General features: G+C 41.0%; 2 protein-coding genes across 14 annotated transcripts in view; one reads left to right on the top strand and one right to left on the bottom strand.

Annotated features, from left to right (window-relative positions):
• The window catches only part of LOC308586922 (uncharacterized protein), a 28,105-nt gene extending 23,958 nt beyond the window's left edge, over positions 1-4,147 (bottom strand). For 2 of the 12 annotated variants that reach the window (XR_014008114.1, XR_014008115.1), the window contains exons 1-2: positions 3,465-4,139; positions 2,127-2,259 (exon numbers count right to left, since the gene is read on the bottom strand). Coding sequence is in view for 1 of the 12 variants with exons in the window: in XM_081194127.1 (XP_081050253.1) it covers positions 3,465-3,490 (26 nt within the window). In the remaining 11 variants the exon portion in view is untranslated. Of the gene's footprint in view, positions 1-2,126; positions 2,260-2,967; positions 3,041-3,464 lie in introns of all 12 variants that reach the window. The other 10 variants (XR_014008118.1, XR_014008119.1, XR_014008120.1 and 7 more) reach the window with 8 other exon arrangements.
• Positions 4,148-4,276: 129 nt separating this feature from the next.
• Positions 4,277-14,423, top strand: HCCS (holocytochrome c synthase). 2 transcript variants are annotated; one of them, XM_081194103.1, is made up of 7 exons: positions 4,277-4,382; positions 6,496-6,638; positions 8,485-8,627; positions 10,062-10,210; positions 11,353-11,472; positions 12,145-12,231; positions 12,445-14,423. In XM_081194103.1, exons 2-7 carry the CDS (start codon positions 6,533-6,535, stop codon positions 12,641-12,643), a joined length of 804 nt encoding a protein of 267 aa, XP_081050229.1. In that variant the 5' UTR covers positions 4,277-4,382; positions 6,496-6,532; the 3' UTR covers positions 12,644-14,423. The 2 variants fall into 2 exon arrangements, with proteins under 2 accessions (XP_081050229.1, XP_081050230.1); XM_081194104.1 differs by having other exon boundaries at positions 11,353-11,476; positions 12,149-12,231.
• The last annotated feature ends 485 nt before the right edge of the window (positions 14,424-14,908 follow it).

The following is a 14,908-nucleotide window of genomic DNA, read 5'->3' as shown; positions in this document are numbered from 1 at the left end:
AATAAATAGGTCACATTATTTTTAAGTTCATTTAAATGCTTTTTAAAAATACAAGAACCAAATTTCTGTATTAGTTTTCACAGATGTTTTTTTCCAATTACACTACTGAAATAAGTATAATGAGATACATTGCTGAGTTGTAAATCCATGCTGGAAAAGGGGTGCAATAGAATCTATGATATGGGGCCTTATTAAATCATAGCACAATGTTTGATAAAGGCAGCACTGAAAAGTCCCTTACAGGGATGGAATAAAGATGATGGGCTATGAATCCTATTGCACTAAATTGAAAGCCTGCAATATTCTTGATTTGATAGCCCCATAATGATAATGGCACAAAAGAGTGAGATAGCACTATTGACTTTATAGGGTGGTCAAACAATTTGTGAACTTTAACATTTGCTTGAATATTTTTAAATGTTGCTTGTGATAGGCGTATGAGTTTGCTCTTCAGTGGTATTTGAAAGCCTTGCTGTTTGTGTAAATTTGTGTAGGCTGCTCATGTTTGAGGTATATGCAATAATGTCTAAGCAATAAGTTGCATGTGTATTCAAGGCACTGGTAAATAAGAATAAAGGAAGAGAATGCAGTATTTCTTGGAATTTCTTCATTCAAATTGTGTGTACTATGTTAACTAAAACAGCCTACTCCTGTTATGACGAACAGGAATGACTTGGCACTGAAGCTGGAATGACTTGCCAGCTTCTGAATATAGCTACTTTATAAACGGGCTTATTTCCTGTGGGAAAGGAGTAGCCAGAATTATTGTATATACAAGCCTAACACACTGTGAGGTAGAATGAGATGGCTGCCTCGTGTGGCAGAAATAAGACACTATAAAAAAGTAATAGCGATCAGCTAAGTAGATTTTTTAGAGTGAAGTGTGAAAAGTTATCTTCTGTATTGTGATATGCTCTTACAACCAAATATACGGTAATACATTTGGTTACATAAACATGATCATTGTGGACCCACAACAAGAGTTGCTGTGTATCAATGCCCCTCCAACAAATCTGGAACAGGAATCTTGTAGTGCTGCTTGGAACATGGGGGTGGGGGTGAGGGGTGAGGAAAGGGTGAAATGGGTCATTTTCTGTATATTTCTCCTGAAATGTTTTTCTGTTGTGCTATAGCACTAAAGTGGTCGGGTTTGCTGTATAGTGGTAATGAGAAGATTTCTGAAAAGTGAAAATGATTTCCGTTCCCATTCCTTTCCAGTGTGTCATCAGATATCCTTTCTTCTTACTGATTTTGTGAAAAATGAGAGGTCTGGGATGTGTGCTCAAAGGCTCTGGAAAGAAGATCTTTAATATCAAACAAGTTGTTTTGGGGTTTGTTTGTTTTTTAATGTGATGTTATGCCCATAGTGTGCACAACCTCAGAATTGCACATGTATGGTACTTTTTTGTCTTAATAAGTCTGCCAATTTGATTTTGTGTGTATGCCATTTTGAGTTGAAAGTCAGAATACACTGAATACTCAACAGTTGTTTCCTCCCATCTATTAAGACGGGCATATATATATATATATATATATATATATATATATATATATATATTTGTATGTGAAGCATTTTTATCCTTCTTTTCAGGATGGTTTCCATTGCATCTAACAATAAAATATAACAGCAACAATAAATTAAAATCCATTCACAGAACTAAAATAATTTACAACAAAACAGCAACACTGAAAGCAGAGAACTTTAGTAAGGGCATTGAAGTTATAAGCAGAAATCCAGGTTAAAACTTCATTCATTAAAAGTGCTTGCAAAAAACGAAGCAGAGTCATCCAGGTGTCCTTTAGGAACTAATTTTACAACTAAGAAAGTTGTATCTGTTGACTTCAGAAGCCAGGACACCTTGTGCAGGCCTGACCTAATGGTTGTTCCCTCAGTGTGCAGTGTTCATAATTTTTATATAATTTCTGGTTGTTATGCCACTCCATTATTCTACATCTGTAGATTTCAAATGTTTGCAGAACCTTCTTCCACATTTACTTGTTTGTTGATGAATTGTTGTGTGACACACAACCCCTGTGCCTCTTGCAATCAGTTACTGGGAATGTTTGAGCCACATACATTGTTCATGTGGGATGCTAGTCAAGCCTGTTGGGTATCATTAACATACCTTGCATGAACTGAGGATGTAATTCAGTAGGCAGAGCCATTATTCCCTCTGCAGCTACTTCTACTTGCAAAGTTAGTAGCGGTAGGCAATCTTGTCATTTTGTCTACTCATTTGAACAGTCTTAATAGCAGCACTATAGTTCCATGTGGACATAATAAAGCAATACAATAATATGACTGTGTAACTACTGGCATTTGTTTTTCTATGAGCCACTTAGTTCATTCTTTTTCTGTTCTCACTTGCTATTCTAGAATTTAGATCTGTATAGCAGCATTGAATAAACAGATAATTCTTTTTCATAGTCTCCAATTGTAGAAACATTAGGAGAAATGGATAAACGATTTCTACAGATGTTTAAAGCTACTGGACTATAAAGCTTAATTGTTTTGTGAATCCGAGAACTTAACGTGCCAAAGCAATAAGAGATGTGATACAATTAAATATTGCTTTACTGTAGAAAGCAACATTGTAAGTGCTTTTGTAAACAATATTATTGATTATACATATACAGACTAATTCTGTGTGCTTAATGAAATTCACTGCAGTCTACACAAGCTAATGACAGTTTTATTACCTGCCATAGTATTAAACTTGTTGCTGCTGCTGCAAACTTAACAGAGCACTATTTTGCAATGAATAAAGGACACACACAAAATAATAAATAAAATGCTAGTAACATTCTGAATTAAGTAGCTGAATTTTTCAGGGTTGTCAGATAGTTACATTTTTTAATAGTTGGAAAAATAATGTGTTGGGTATCCTATCTGTTCCCCAATTCATTCAGTGCCACTTGTAAAGCTAAGTTCCGATTAAAGGCCTGAGGTGGTGTTTTTTTCTTTACCTGCCAGAATGGTGGTTCTTCCAGAACGGATCATGGTTTTAATTGATCTGTCCACAGCACCGGTGCTGAACCGCTAGTGAAATAATATTTGACAGCAATATGTATTTTTGTCCGTTCAGTTTTGCTTTCCTTTTAAAAAAAAGTTAATTTGGTGCAAGGTTTTGCATACTTTAGGACAGGCTTCCTCAACCTCTGCCCTCCAGATGTTTTTGGCCTACAACTCCCATGATCCCTAGCTAGCAGGACCAGTGGTCAGGGATGATGGGAATTGTAGTCTCAAAACATCTGGAGGGTGGAGGTTGAGGAAGCCTGCTTTAGAATTTCACAGCCTTTCCATTACAGGTGGAAAAACCTCATAGGTGGGCAACCTGTGGGCACCTGCAAACGACCTGTTGTTGCAGGTCCCTGTCCGCTGGGCAGGGAGGGAGAAAGGGAGTGGCAACAGAAAGAGAGCAAAAGGAAGGAAGGAGGTTTTGGAGGGAGAAGGGTGACCTCACCTACTCTCTGTTCTGTCCTTAGCCATCACGGGACCGGAACGCTGTGGTCGAACGGGCCCGGAACGCCTGGCCGCTTCAGCACCAACACGTGTCACACTGGAACAAATAAAATAGCCACTCTTTTCGGTTTTGCATTTCTTAGGATTCAGCAGAGCTAAAGCGCAATTTGTTCCACCAGGGATGCGCTGCTGTTTAGATTTCAGCCACGTCTTGGGAAATCTGAAGAAAGGGCGGGGGGTCGCATGTGGGGATCCAATTAATCCAAGATGTGTGTGCTTGTGATCCACTATAAATAGGGGGCGGCGTGGTTATCTATCCACAGCTTCTACTAGTAAATGAAGAGGACCCGGCGGATTAAATGACTGACACGATAAAGCACCCTTTGCCCCATTGGTCACCACCAAGCCTTAATTTCCTCACGTGAAAAGGGACAATAATCGAGCTTACTCGCCTTGAACCCTCTTTGACATGGGAAGCTAAGCGCCATTGGCTAAGCTGTGAGGTTTATAGTTACTCCATGGAGAAGGAAAGGCACTCTTAGCATGCTCTGTGCTATTATTTACACTTTCCCCCCCTTTCAAAACGAAGCCTGAAGGCGGGAAGAGAAACTGTTCTCACGCCCGGAGCTCGCGACGGGAGAGAAGCGACCTCTGCGGTTACCGTGGAAACGAGGAACCTCACATTCCCCCCACCCTCGCGCCCTCGCCTTTTTGAATTCGCGGAGCGCTGCGTTCCAGGCCCCGCCCCCTTCCCCACCCCAACTCACCTCCCGCACGCGCGCACAAACCATCCTCCCCACCCGCTTCTTAGTTCAGTCCCGTTGGCCCTTTGAGCTCCGCCCTGATCTCGCAGCGTCGGCTCTCGCGAGAAGTGGGCCGCATCTCGTGACTGGGGCCCCCGAGGAGGTCGAGGAAACAGGTAAGCGGCAGTTGTCCTCCCCCCGCCACCGGTGAGATTCGGGTGGGTGTGTGGTGGCGTGTCACGCGCCTTGCGTGAGAGGCATCCGGGCTCCGCTGCGTGTTGTGGGCGGCGAGGCCTTCCCTCTGAGGGAGAAGCGCCCTTCAGGCTTTCCCCACTGAACGTATGAGCTGGTTTTGGTGACCAAGGAGACACCCGCCCTCGACAAGTCCAGCTCCCCAGCTCGTGGCCTCGGCCTGCTCACGCCGCCCTGATCTGCCCGTGTTGTTGTGTGAAGGCTCGTATGTGGCTGGTGATGTGTGTGCTGCCCCACCTCCCTGCGCATGCATTGCATTGGTCTTATAACCGTCAAGGACCCCTGCAAGGTGACCCTGGGCAGATCCTCCTAAAAGCCGGAAATCCAGATTCTCATTCTGCGCTTTCCCCCCTCCCATCTCCTTTCCTACTAAAATACAGTGGTACCTCGGGTTACAGACGCTTCAGGTTACAGACTCCGCTAACCCAGAAATAGTACCTTGGGTTAAGAGCTTTGCTTCAGGATGAGAACAGAAATCGTGCAGCGGTGGCGCAGCGGCAGGCCCCATTAGCTAAAGTGGTGCTTCAGGTTAAGAACAGTTTCAGGTTAAGAACAGAACGAATTAAGTACTTAACCTGAGGTACCACTGTACTAAAATTAGCTAAATCATTGATCCTTAGCCCGCCTTCACATGGCATCTCCAAATGCTGTCAGGCTGCCTCATCTTGGAAGCAGCAGGATAGAAAAAAGTCACAGAATCACACAGTTGTAGAGTCGGAAGGGACCACGAGGGCCATCTAGTCCAACCCCCTGCAGTTCAGGGATCTTTTGCCCAACGTGGGGCTCGAACCCATGGCCCTGAGATTCAGAGTCTCGTGCTCTACTGACTCGGGTATCCCAGGTATCCAGTAGTTGTACTCTGGTTTTGACCTTTTAAACTGCCATGTGCTGGACTGGATAAAGAACCTTGTTATTTTTTCAGCTCCCGTTCTCTGTTTAGAATGAGAAAAAGAAATCCCCTAAGAGTTGTCCTGTTTCTCCCCTCCTTTTTGAGGCCTTCAAGTCTGTGGGCTGGATAGCGCCCACAGGAGATGGAAGCTTGAAAGGCAGGGAGAACAATGGTAAGTGGAGCTAGAGCCAATGACAAGCGGAACCAACCAGCTCTAGTTTTGTTCCCATCCTCCTTGATAAGTTCAAGGGCAACACAGACTAAGGCACAGGAAGCTGATAGTCACTGTCACCCATAAGACTGGCTGTAAGAAGGCAGGCTGAAGCTGGTGGAAAAGTGCCCCTTTTGCCTTAATCGACCAGTCTCCACTGCTTCAATAACTATAGTAGTTCATGTACTTCGGGTAGCTTCCTCTGTTTCTGTACGTTTGACGCACAGAAAATTCTCACCATCCAGGTGAATGGTGGCTGTGACTACCTGAAAGCGCTTGGACATGGACAGGCGTGCATGTTACCAAATTCCTTTCTGATGTGGAAAATCCAGTCTATGCAGTCACTGCATGAAATGCTCTGAGAGTGTCTTGCCATTGAATCCTTTGGCGAAGCCCGCCTCCGAGTAGGAATATTAGTAAGACTTGAAGTACCCCAGACATTTCCCTCCCTGTAAATTTCAAAGATACATGTGGAAAGTAGGTGGAAGTGCAGTTGATAGTTCCTGGTTTATATTTACAAGCATCCCCCGACTTACACAGGGGTTATGTTCCAGCCCCCCATGTGCATAACTGAAATCACATAAAATGGGGAGCACTTCACTTTAATAGGGAGCATGTGGTGAGGAGGAGGAGAGAGAGACTCATGTGTGCTGCCAAGGCTGCTGCCCAGTGCACCTTCCCTTGTTCGGAGCTGCTGCCTGGAAGTCACTCAGGGTCTCTGTCTGTCCTATTCTGAGCCTTCTCTCACTTGGAGCCACTGTCCCAAGTCTTCCCTCTAGTACTTAATAACCCTCATGGCCATGCTTCATACCTGACCATAACTACTCACTTCCAATCTCTGAAATTATTATTCTTAGCAAGTCACCTTTCTGGTTTTATTTCTCCATTTTTCTAGTAAATAATACACTGTATTAATATGCTTGACTTTGCATTTCAGATGCCCTGTCAAATCTGGTTTTAAGGACAAGGTTGTCATGGGTTCATCTGCATCTTCCCCATCAATTGCACTCCAAGCAAATGTATCAGAACAGCCTCAGGCTGTGCCTTCACAATGTCCAATGCACCAGAAGAACATGGAAGGTAATTGCTCACTCAACTAAACAAGCTAAGCATGTGAAAAATGATTCTAAAATCGCTTCAAAGAGGCTTATTTAACAATAAGAATAGGTTTCCACATTTTTGTTGGCCTGGTAAATATGAGAACTCCCAGCAACCTTGCTGCTACAGAGGTGGGTGCAGGTTGCAAAGTTTCTATGTAGTTCTCCCCTTCTCCTACACAAAGGTTAGTAGAGTGAAGGGTGGTGATTGTTTAGCCTCTGAGGTGGCTGAAATGCCTCAGCTATACCAGGCCAAATCAGCAAGGCTCTGCCAGTCTTTTCAGCTTGAGTAAGGAAAGGTGGGGTGGACAAGGGTAGTGTCTTTGGAGTCAAGGTCTCTGGACCATGCTAGAAGTGTAGGACCAAACCAACAAGCTTGGAGCTGGAAAGGGAAGCAGTGGGGTATCTCTTCCCTCGTATGAGGTTTGCGACAAAGGGAAATGGGGTCCCAGCAATCACAACCGTTTGGCTTGGCTTCCAAGGCCAGCCAGTATTTGTGGACCCAGAGCTAATATGGCTGGTTCTTTAAGCCCTAAATGTGTGGATGTTAAAGCAAGAGAGTCTTTTTCCATTGGGATTTATTTTTCTCATTAAGAAGTTTCTGAATTCAGGCTAGACACTCTTCTTATCCAACATTAGAATTCTTATTCGATCTTCTCATTATGATAACTTATTTATTTATAAGGTTGCCTTCCCACCTCTTCATCTTAAGTTTACAGCATTACAATATGCAATTATAAAACATGTAACACTGTTTCAGATGAAGAGAATGATATAAATTCAACAAAAGAGGCAGGTCCCTTAAAACAAAGGTCCTAATATCCAAAGTAAAGAGATGCCTCTTCAGCATGCCTTGAAAGCTGCATAATGAAGATGCTAGACACACTTTGTGGGGAGAGAGTTCCACAATTTAGGGGAGAAAGCTCTCTCTTGCCATTCCTCACAATTCTGAGGGTGAGGCAATTACCAAGAGAGCCCACTCCTAACACCCAAGAATAGTGATGGAAATGATCCGTCTGATATTTTGGGCCCAATCATTAGGACATTAAACATGTTGCCTGGCAACTAGTGCAGCTGTTGTAAAACAGAAGTTATATGAATTCTAAATGGAACCCTAGCTAGTAATCTAATGAGAAAAAACAATCTTCATGAATGACTTTTCCATTGCAGCTACAGAAGAGAAATACAGGACATTTATTTTCATAAATCAAAATGTGAACCGAGGTCCCAGTCCTAACTCTGGCTGGGCTTCAGCAGGGCTTCACAGAATAGTGAAACAGCCAACACAACCCTACCACTTGTGCTTGATAGGAAAAGGAGGTTGTTTTGGTATATCAGTGGCAGGGGATGTGCAGAAACGAGGGCTGGATCTTACAGCTTGTTGAACTGGCTTAGGATCTATTTTGATCCTTCTTCTTCTTCTCTGGCGATCACTCATTGCCGAGTAAGATTGTCTTCCATGGGTTCCCTAGCTCTGGAACACCCTGTTACAGGACTTTACATTGGCTGCTGCCAGTGGCAACTTCCACCTATTCATGCTTTCAGTAGGGTGGGACCTCTGGCAGAACAGCCTTCCTGCCAGTGAAGCCTGGCATAGCCAGGCAAAGCTGTGCAGAGAGACATGCTTGCTTTATTCACCTGTCCCCAAGCCTCAGGGTATATTGTGCTGCAATATAAATATTGACTTACAAAATACATTTCCAGTGATACTACATCAAACAGTATAAATAGAAGCATGAATAAAGTTCAAATTAAGGGCACAGTGAACTAGATCATTTGCCATTAAATTCATATTCTGCTGCACAAAATTATGGTTTGTTTTGTTTCAGGTTGTCCAATGAATATGCAGTCAGCTGGCAGTCTTAGTGAGAACCAGAGCTATCCTGTTCCTGCGCATCAAGAAAGAGCATACGAATATGTGGAGTGCCCTGTGAAATCTCAAATGCATGAGAAGATTGATCCTAGCAATATGGTAGCCTCAAAGTTTCCCCCCCTAGTGTGCAGCTATCAAATATAAAAGTGATATTTTAACATTATTACGAGGCCAACAAGAATTCTGATATGTTTCTGCTGCAACTTTTAAGAGTAATGCCTAAAAACTTGGTATTCCATGTTGCAGACATCTGTAAATGTAACTGAACTGAGATTACTTTGAGCTGTTTACCCTGTAGTGCAGAGTATCACCCTGTCTTCAGACTGAAAAGGCAGTCATCCTGAATATTGCTTTTTAATATTGCAGTATTGCATTTGGCTGCTCTCAACAATAGACAGTAGCCATCAAAATATAATTTTCTCTATATCTGCTGTTTATGAAATTGTCAGGCTGATAGCGTTACTTCTGTTCAATTTATCATTTTTGCAAGCAAGTTAGAACATTTGTGACAGGCATAGTATTGTCTCTGTATTAATTTAAGGCCATTCTGACTGTAAATATAGTAATCTTGACTAACACCTGTAGAAAGTGAAAGCTTCAGCCTTTCAGATCCTGCCTTCCTTTGTTCTTCTTCTAGTAATACTTGTTAAAACTAATGCCATGTCTTCTGTTGTCATTCCCCTTTGGACACCCTTTCCTTTCCTACCAGGGACATGTCTGTCAATATCCTTAGAGATTTGATGAGTTGTTTTTAAAATGCTAATCATCTGCTCAGTTTACTTACGTGCATTAACTTAGTTCCTTTTTAGCTTGAAACATCATACGAATTGAATGCAGGGTGGTATAGAAATGTTTAAAATATTTTTTAAAAATTAGTAAAGGGCATCCACCCTCCTGGTTTCAGAGCCTTTGAATCTCTGCATCCTAAGGCTCAAAAAAGAAGGTAATGTGAAAAGCCAACCTCAGACGTATAAAGCATGAATAAAATAATTTATTTATAAATAAATGTATAGGGTGGAATTCAACAATCCTCTCTTCCATTTGCTCTGTCTGCGCAACTGTTCCAGACAGAACAACCTGCCCCTTCCCCTTCTCTCCTTTTAGGACAGCAGGTTCGGAAGAGGAAGGAAGCCTGTTGTGCAAGTGGAAGTCCTTGCACAGGGCTTCTGCTGTCAGGGCTGGTTTACTGAATCTTTCCCATAAAGTCTGTTTTTTAACAGTGCAGAATTCTTGCTGTCAGGGCTGGTTTACTGAATCTTTCCCATAAAGTCTGTTTTTTAACAGTGCAGAATTCTTGCTTCCAAATGTTAAGTAACTCCTGAGTTGAACAGCAAGTAACCAATGTGTTGGGTCATTCAGAGTACTCTGGACAAAACAATCTTCTTTGAAATGCTTGACTAAATGAAACTTGCTCTTGTTAAAGGATGTCTTAAGTAGAGTAGGTGAGAAGCATACCTGGAGGGAAGTTATCACTGAAGATATGGTTCTTTACCACAGAATATTCACTGTTCTTATTTCCTGCTCCTTATTTAGATGCCAGCACCTAATCAGCTACCAGCCCCCGATCAACCATTTCCATTGTCTACAGTGAGAGAAGAGTCTACTATTCCTAGAGCATCTTCTGAACAAAAATGGGTTTATCCCTCAGAGCAGATGTTTTGGAATGCAATGCTTAGAAAAGGGTAAGTGAATTATAAATTAAGTACAGCATCAGTTTGCTGACTAGCCTGCTGGTGCAGGTACAACAAAAAGTGCATTGAAATCACCCTGCTCGTGCTTCTCAGATTAACTGTAACCTGTCTCAGCACACCTGGGATTTAAGGTGGATTTATAAACATCCAGGTGTTCATCCATTGCCTCTCCCATTGCTCTCTTCATTTTATTCCCCATCCCTCACCCCCTGAAATATATTTGAGGCTGTGCCTGTGCTGGCTCATTTATTTATTTGAGTAACCACTTGATGTGCTTTCATTAAATATTAACATACAGGTGTGAACAGGGCCTAGTTAAGTTTGCAAAGTCCTGTGTACACTTATTTGTGAGTAACCCTGTTGAACACAGGGACATAAGTCTGAGTAAATATACATAGGATTATGCTGTCAATCAGTCTGCCTGGAAGCTATGCTTAAGCTCTCAACTTGCCTTTTTGTAACCATGGTGTATGAGCATTTGATTCTAGACAAGACTATAATGCAGACTTTCTAAACTACTGGCAGTTGTGTGATTGAGCAAAAATGTCTTCAAGCTTTTTAGAAGTTAGACAACTATGGTAAAGGACTAAAATGTGTAGGTAGTATAGCATGCATCTTTCAGCCCCCTGAAAATCTGCTCTGGCGGGTTTTGGGTACCCTTGGGAGCAGTGTGAGTTGGGGCTGTAGGGGAAATCAACCTTCTGCCTGTGGGGATGATGTCCATTTAGCAGAGCAGGAGGTTCCTCTGAATTAGAGTCTGCAAACAGAAGGAGTTGATGGAACCAACCCATTAAACTTATGCTTTTTGACTGTGCTTTGAAGAAAAGGCCCACAATCTGTTATGCAAACACCCAGTTTAGCTGAAAAATGAAGAAGCCTACAAAGATTTACCATCACAGCAAGAAACAGGCAAGTAGTATATTACTGAAACTTAGCGCTGTTGGCATATTTGAGTTTTGTGCCAGCTTGGCAAATAACATCTCTACTTAGTTATTTCTTTGTTCAGTGGAGGAAGGGCAGAGAGATGGGGAACTTGATTTCAGTCAAGTAGTTCCCCCTCGCACAATAAAATAAAGACTTGGAACTCCACAGTTCCCCTCTGATACCTCCTTTTTCAATATTGCTTTCTGTAGATGGAGATGGAAAGATGATGACATAAAACCTGAAGATATGAATAATATAATCAAGATTCATAATCAGAATAATGAACAGGCATGGAAGGAAATTTTAAAATGGGAAGCACTTCATGCAAGGCAAGTACAGCAACAATTTATATTCACAGTTTGATACGGTATCTTGTAATAAAAGATATACAGGTGAGTTTTTGTTTTCTCATAGCAATTCTAGGTTTTGTGCATTTTCGTGTTGAAAGGAAATACATATGGAAATGAGAAGTTGGTGCAGGTCTTTCACTAACATGATTAGGCTTTTTTTTTTTTACTTTCAGAACTAATTTGTTCCTCTTTAACTTTCTGAACCATAGAGGTCAAATAACTCACAGAGACTGTTGAAAGATGCTTTGGGGTTCTGCAATTAGCATCTAAAGGTCACACTAGACGAGGTAGTTTTGTGAGTTCAATTAACGTGACAATTTTTTTGTTACATAAATAGTAGCCATGCAAAGCCTGCCACAGCCCTGACAAAAATTGCTTCTCTGAAGCTGTTTACAATTAAAGGGAGAGGTGTGTGTGTGTATGAAATAAAAAGGGGGGCGGGATCTGCTGCCTTTGACACAGGAAGGTGTGATCTCCACAGAATAAATATCATTTTATAATTTCATTTTGCTGTTGTGAAATTGAAGTTAAGAAATGTATCTATAGTTGTATGGTGGACACATTTAAGTCACGAACAAATACTTCTTAGTCCTTTTGACTGCAATTGTTTAGCCTCGATTGCTGATTATGTGTTTCTGAAATTGCCTTTAGGGAGTGTCCATGTGGACCAGCACTTATTCGGTTTGGTGGTAAAGCGAAGGAGTACTCGCCAAGAGCCAGAATAAGGTCTTGGATGGGGTAAGCTGTATAGAGCAGATTGCTTTCTATTTTAAAAACAAAAAGTCTTAAAATTTGGAATCTTTGTGTTTAACAGAATGGGACTTGAACGAGGCAGGTCTTTGTTAGGTCCCTTAACTTTAATGTTTGCTACATGTGGCATATGTAATGATTGATATACAGTTGGACTACTTTTTAAAATTCAACAGCATTAAGACTTTTATTTCTTTCTAGCTATGAACTACCTTTTGATAGACACGATTGGATTGTTGATCGCTGTGGAAAGGAAGTTCGATATGTAATTGACTATTATGATGGAGGAGAAGTAGATAAGAACTATCAGTTCACCATTTTGGATGTCCGTCCGGCTTTTGATTCCCTAACTGCAGTATGGGACAGGATGAAAGTGGCTTGGTGGCGCTGGACTTCATAACTAAATTTGCACGGTATGAACAGTTACACTATTTGGGCAAAGTGGTGCTGCCCTAACTTTGGACTTTAATAAAAGTTTATGGTGACTTAAGTCAACAGCATTCTACTTTCCATTGGAGGAGAAATTACATTTATTTAAACAAGCCTCTCATTAAATAATACAGAGTGTGTGTGTTCCAACGGTGTTAACCTTTCAGAAAAACTCTATGGAAACATGCTCAATAAGGAATACGGAAGGCACTCAACTAGTGAATGTAGTATATCAGTGCTATGCAATGGGAGTAGCTGTAATCTTAGTGGACGAGCAATTACAACCTTTTAACAGCGATAACATAAAACCTGAAAGATGAGTGCATAAACTGTTTTGAAATTATACCTTCTGCTGTAAAAAATAAAATGACATTTAGTCTTTTAAAATCCACAAAATCCTTTTTGAGTGACTAAAATGTCCATAGATTTTATATTACACTGAGTGTATACATTCTCAAGGTAACCATGATTCATGCACAACCATATGTGTAACTGACTCAGTTTAAAAGCAATCAGAAGTCATCTGAATCAACAGCATTCATATCCTGCCTTTTATATTAAGCTGAAATTAAGGTGGCGCTTGGCTAATTAAGTTGCTCTTCTGGAAAAAAAATGCACTTACGTCGGAGTGTGGTTCTGTATTTGCCCTTTTAAGAAGAAAGGTGTCTTAAAACATCAATGCCAAAGTTAGTTATGCAGTGCAAAAATGTATTGTTAATGGAACCGCCTTTAAAACATTTCGTTTAGTTTGATGAATGTAGGCAAAAATATTGCTTTCCAGAGATGACAGCGTTTACCACTAAATCCAAACTTACACATAAATAAGTCTTTCAGCTTGTGTTGGAAATGTAACAACTGCCTCCAAGTTAAAACCTGAGTGTACCATTTCCCTGTTCAGATGGCTGCAGACAAGTCACTTGGCCAATTGTAGGTGCAGTTGAGTTGATAACAAGTCTATACCAGCGCTGCTGGTTGTATCTAGGAAAACACAATAAAAGTTATGAGGATTGCACACTCAGTTTGTCCTTCTCACCTCCACTCCTTTTGGCTTTAAAAGGACAGAGCACAAGGACAAGCAAGGTGAGTGAAGACAGAGTTGGGTGATTCACTCTTGTATAATTGTTTGCAAGGCTGTTGTACATATCCCTTGCAAGCATATTCTTCAAGAGCCTTTGAATAAAGAAGGAATTATTCGCACAAAAAATAAAGATATAATAACAACAACATTTGCAAAGAGGAATTTGGGGGGGGGATGCTGCTAGGGAGAAAACCATTGACAGAATATTATTATTATTATTTGAATTTATATACTGCCCTATACATGGGGGTCTCAGGGTGGTTCACAGAATAAAATCAAGATATAAAACCACAACACACACACACTGATTATTAGGATATCCAATAATGTTTTTGTTGAAGGATCTATATACTCAACATTATTCACAATTGATTTGCTAAATTAAATAATCTTGGAATTGTGTTTGAAAAAGCATACAGGGTAGGTATAAAACAGCAAGGAGTATCTATATAGATATGTAGATGCAATAATTCTACCTCTTGACATGCTGAATGTTGCATCTTAATTGATGTTGTTCAAGGAATATTGGCATGTCTACAAGATGCACTTGCTGTCCAATTATCCATTGTTCTAGTGTGTGTACATTTATTTTCATTGTATATAGATGAATTCAGTTACACGTCAACTACTTCATTGGTGTGTCTTTGGTTTTAATAAACTATTTTTTACTTTATTGCTTGTCTGATTTTCTTTTCTTGGGGTAAACACTTCAGTGATTTGGTGATACCTTAGCAATGCGCAAAGCATTCAAAGCCTTGGAGTTCCTTAAATGTTTCCATGCCTGTGGGCTTTTTGACTAAGTCAGTAAGGCTGGAACAAAGCATGATACATGTGTGCAGAAGCCTGCTTTAATTGCCCATTGCTCTTGCTGTGTTGGGGAGATTTTGTGCAGCCTGAAAAGTCCCATCCAGGATTGCCAGGGTACAAAACCAAACTGCCCTCAAGGTTATGTGGCTTCCCCCATCATCTGTATGGTAGGCGTGGATGTCTTTGAGGACAACAACCTATTTAGGTTCCAGTATGAAATATATTGGGCCAAATGCACAGACACTTTGAAACTGAAAATACATGCATCTGAATTCATCAGTATGGGCCATTTAAACACAGAAATGTAACATCAAAATTTCCAGGAATGCTTGCTCTATACAGAATATGTAT

The sequence above is a fragment of the Podarcis bocagei genome (genome assembly GCF_964188305.1).
Source record: "Podarcis bocagei genome assembly, chromosome: 5".
In the NCBI taxonomy this organism is placed as follows: Eukaryota; Metazoa; Chordata; class Lepidosauria; order Squamata; family Lacertidae; genus Podarcis; species Podarcis bocagei.
This window is presented reverse-complemented; position numbering and strand designations above follow the sequence as displayed.

Coding starts and splice junctions, on each gene's coding strand:
- HCCS (XM_081194103.1), top strand. CDS start 6,533: ATGGGTTCATCTGCATCTTCCCCATCAATTGCACTCCAAGCAAATGTA. Junction 6,639..8,484: donor GCACCAGAAGAACATGGAAG/GTAATTGCTCAC, acceptor GTTTTGTTTCAG/GTTGTCCAATGAATATGCAG. Junction 11,473..12,144: donor TGGGAAGCACTTCATGCAAG/GCAAGTACAGCA, acceptor AATTGCCTTTAG/GGAGTGTCCATGTGGACCAG.